Genomic DNA, 4,600 nt, shown 5'->3' with positions numbered 1-4,600 from the left:
CACATTTCCATCTCTGATCTCCAACATCTGCAGACCTCACTTTCTCCTCAAAGATTTCAACCTACTGCGAATCCTCTTACAAGGATGCCTTCCTTGAAGAAGCTCTCTTTCTCCCTCTACAAAGGTTTCAGTGAGTCCCTCTCTCACTGCACCCCCCAGGTCATCTCCTCTGCACAGAAGCTCTTCAGCCATTCCTGAAGAAAGGCTAATGCCCGAAACGCCGATTCTCCTGTTCCCCAGATGCTGCCTAACCTGCTGCGCTTTTCCAGCAACAGATTTCCATCTAATATATAGAGAAACTGCTCTCTCTCAGGGGAATCTTGAATCGAGACAACAACTTCATTTAAGATGGAAATGAGGAGACACTTGTTAGAAGAACATACGAAACTGGAGTAGACATGGAAATAATCTGTGTCAATATGACCTGCTACAATGAACAATCATGCAATCCAGGTCTGGAGAAGCTGTTCATTTATATTATGAGAAGAAACAAAATCCCAAGGGTATGAATGCAAAGCATTTTGGTGCCAATTTTCAAAGAAAAGGGGAAACCTTCAAGATAGCAAATATTGAGGAGTTCAGCATCACCTCAAATCTTCAAAGTATGGGAGAGTCAGGGATCAGGATAGGCATGCAGGCCGATCCAGTCTCATGCGGGTGAAAGCACCATTAACGCAATTTAATGTCCCATGTGAACTAATGAAGAACTATCTCGAAAGAGAATACAACAATGCAGAGAAGCCATACGAATGGCTGCCTGAGAGAACGTCTACAAAGAAACCTTGACCAGAAACAACGGGACTGGTCATTTACACTTCTTGGCTTCAACAGTGTTTCGGAATTCTGTGGTGTCCACAACCTAGAAGGATCAGGGAAGCAGTTAGATGGGAAAATCACAGACGATCCTACAATCCCAATTTGGAATTATATTGCCAAACATTCACTGTTGTTGTGAGGTCAAAATCATGAAATTGTCTGGCTGGCAGTACCATAGGTGTTTCTACAGACCGGAACGTGGAGTTGAGGCCATAATCTGATCACCAGTGATGTTATAAAATACATAAATAGAACTGTACAGTACACAATGAGGCCATGTGACCCACCGTGTATATAACACCACAGAAGAGAAACCTACCTAGTCTTACTCTCCAATGCTATCTCTGTAGCCTTCTAACTTAATCCCTTTCATGGGATATATATATCCAGCTCTACTCGGAAACCTCCACCACTTTCCCAGGTGCGCATTGCAAATCTAAACAACTCTTCGAATATTGTCGTTTCTCCTCATCTTGTTCCAAGCTCTCCAAGCACACAATCTTGAAGTTGTGACTCCAAGATACCGACATACTAACCAGTGTAAGTCAACTATCCTTCTTTCGCTTGTAAAAATTGTCCACAATTTTGAATGCCTCAATAGAATACCCTCTTAATCTTGACTTTGAATGAAGGCTTAATCCCCTCTTAATCTTGATATTGCTTCAATTGTTTGCATGTCCTACAACTGCTTCGATTTCTTATGCTATTACTGTAATCACCTAGTTCACCAAACACAATAAAGATGGTCAGAGAAATATATCACCCCGACGATGTGGTCCATTCTACTTTATCAGAGTGAGGGTTCAAGTCTTAGCTGCCCCAGAAGTGTTTCAAAATATGTCAGAACAGCCCGTTTAAAATTAAGCTACATCAGACACTGCTGAGCTCATCTACTTGAATGTTTTGAAGCCTTGCAGCCCCATAAATTATATCTACAGTGTATATGATGAGAAGAGCTATGCAATGTGGGTGGTGTGGACTTGAGCTGGCAATTCGGGATGTGGGGGCGGAGTTTTATGACGATCACTGTTCATTTCTCAAAAGGTTAAGTTGGTTATGTTCACATTGCCCGGATCAGGCCTCCAGGCTAAAGTCTTACTGGCATTCACAGCCCCCTTAGTACATGATGCGGACATTGCTTCTATCCTGCCTGTTCCTGTTCATCTATTTGGCAGGTAGTTAATGTAATTTCTCGTCACATCGAGGTCTTTACAATTTGGAGCAAAAATCTGTACAGCTGTTTACAAAATAAATATTATAAAATGGATCTATACAGAGAGAAATAGATCTAGAATGAGACAATGAATAATGGAAAGAAAGAAGGAATGAACAACGAACTAATTTTTAACAGATTCAAGTTCTGGCGAAAGTAGCAATCTTCAGTTTCTAATTATTACTTCTGTTTTATTTCGAGGATTCTGCGAGTCTCAGAAGATTGTGCAGTCTCAGCAGCATGTGTCGGTGAAATTGGAAGGATCTGCAACTATTCCTTGCACCCAAAGCGGCAGTGATGCTTACATGTACTGGTATCGTCAGCTCCCGGGCCAGGGATTGCAAAATCTATTGTACGCAGTGCATGGAGAGGACCCGAAGAGGTCGGACGGAATCACAGACAGATTTTTCGCCAAGAAGACAACAGACGGCTCTTTCGACCTAAATATAGGGAACGTGCAACCAGGCGACACGGCTCAGTATTTCTGTGCCTGCAGTGATGCACAGAGGTAAAGTGGGGCTGAACCGTGTGACAAAAACACACCTAAGACACTACCATTTGATGAAATGTAATAATATGTAGGATAGATTCAGAGTCCAGAGGTCTGTGAATCAATCTGTCTCTGCAATCAAAGATGAAATTGTCAATCTCCTATTTATCTATTATACATGTATCGCCCATCTCTCATCTATTATAGATTTATCTTTCTATTTATCCTACTATAATCTGTTTATCTTCCTGTCTATCTATCTCTCTTATCTATCTTGCTGACTATCTGCCTCCATACTTTCTTCTTACCTTCTTCTATCCATATGTCTAACATTGGACTTACAATTTGCACTAAATTAAAATAGATGTATTTGTATCAATATACATAATATTGTTCCTTTGAGATACAACTTAAATTAAACAAGGAGGTTATGTTATTGGGATAACTGTGTTAACAAGTCATAGTAGAAATGATAATGCACAGAATTTAACAGAATCTTCTCTTCTTATGATGTCAGTCTTAGCTAGCATCGAGCGAGGTTTAGTTAGACTGCCTGCTTCCACCACACTTAAAAGGTAACGTTGTGTAGAAGATTAAAAACTCACTATATAAAGGAACTCCACTTTGCTCCTCCAATTATAGGCCTTTGGCTGTCGAATCATCTGCAGGTGGAAACAATTCCTCTTCATTAACTTTACCAATTGCCTTCAGGATTTTGAGGAACTCCATCAAATCTTCCCTTAAACTTCTCGGTTGCAAAGAGAAGTATCTTGGCGTCTCCAGTCTCTCCTAACAAGCATGTCTGATCTTTCAATTTGTACAAAATCTGCTACAGATAGGTTTATTATTGAGACACCTGCCCTCTGATGGCAGTTTCAGCACCTGTTGAAAACCGTTAACTCAACTGAAATCTTGTTTGATGAGGTTAACAAGTGTTCGGTGAATTGTAGGCCGGGACGTATTTTAAACCATTATTTCATTTTTTGCATATTAGCCAGAACTAGATGAGTGCATGAGTCGTTACTACAGATTTGTCTAATTAGATATTCATGCTCTCTTCAAACACATTATCAACATGCCCCCATTACCTTCTCACTTCTCCAGCTTCTCTACATTAATCATTTCACACCTGCTTATTTGACCAGCCTTCATGCTATTAAGTTACACACTCTTGGCACCTTCTGAACAAAATATTTCTCCTGAATACGTCATTGGATATATGTGACTATCCTAAATTTATGAAGCCAGTTCAGACCCTTCCATCATTTAGTCACTCTTCCTTATTCTTTGTCCATTGCCTTCTTTTATTTTACAAACATCTTCCATTCAAGTAATTATTCAATTCCATTTAGAAAGCCACGATTACACCTACAGTGAGAAGAAAGTGAGGACTGCAGACTCCAACCTCATAGTCCTGGAACTTCACACTGCCTGGTTCTACCTCTTTCCCAAAATTCACAAACCTGACTGACCCAGTTAACCCATTGTCTCTGCCTGCTCCTGTCCCACCGGACGTATCTCCTTATACCTTGACAACGCCCTGTCCCACTTGGTCCAGAAACACCCCACATACATTTCTAAACCACCCATGCCCTCTACCTCTTCTGCACTTTCGGTTCCCCAGCCACCATGGATGTCTCATTCCTGTGCATGTCCATCCGCCAAGATACAGGGCTCAAAGCCCTCCATTTCTTTCTCTCCCGCTCCAAACCAGTACCCCTCCACCGACACACTCATTCAATTGGTTGAACTGTTCCTCACCCTCAACAATTTCTCCTTTGAATCCTCCACTTTCTTCAGACCGATGGGTTAGCCATGGGCACCTGCATGGTCCCTAGCTATGCTTGCCAATTCCACGGGCACATGGAACATATGTTGACTATATCTGCCTCTTCCTCGGACACATGTTGACTATCTCTAATCAATCCTTGCCTTTCCAAATACATGTACATGCTGTCCCTCAGGATTCCCTCCAACAACTTGCCCACCATTGAGGTCAGGATCACTGGTCTATAGTTCCTGGCCTGTCCTTACCACCCTTCTTAAACAGTGGTACCATGTTAGCCAGCCTCCAGTCTTCC

General features: G+C 41.7%; 1 gene segment (V, D, J or C); it reads left to right on the top strand.

Annotated features, from left to right (window-relative positions):
• The first annotated feature begins 1,289 nt into the window (after window positions 1-1,289).
• On the top strand, window positions 1,290-3,136 carry LOC122542917. The segment is given in 2 exon segments: window positions 1,290-1,991; window positions 2,231-3,136. Coding segments are annotated over 2 exon segments (363 nt in total).
• Window positions 3,137-4,600: the final 1,464 nt, after the last annotated feature.

Source organism: Chiloscyllium plagiosum, chromosome 41 (assembly GCF_004010195.1).
Source record: "Chiloscyllium plagiosum isolate BGI_BamShark_2017 chromosome 41, ASM401019v2, whole genome shotgun sequence".
Classification (NCBI taxonomy): domain Eukaryota; kingdom Metazoa; phylum Chordata; class Chondrichthyes; order Orectolobiformes; family Hemiscylliidae; genus Chiloscyllium; species Chiloscyllium plagiosum.
Note: the sequence above shows the minus strand (reverse complement) of the source record. Positions and strands in the feature narration are given on the sequence as shown.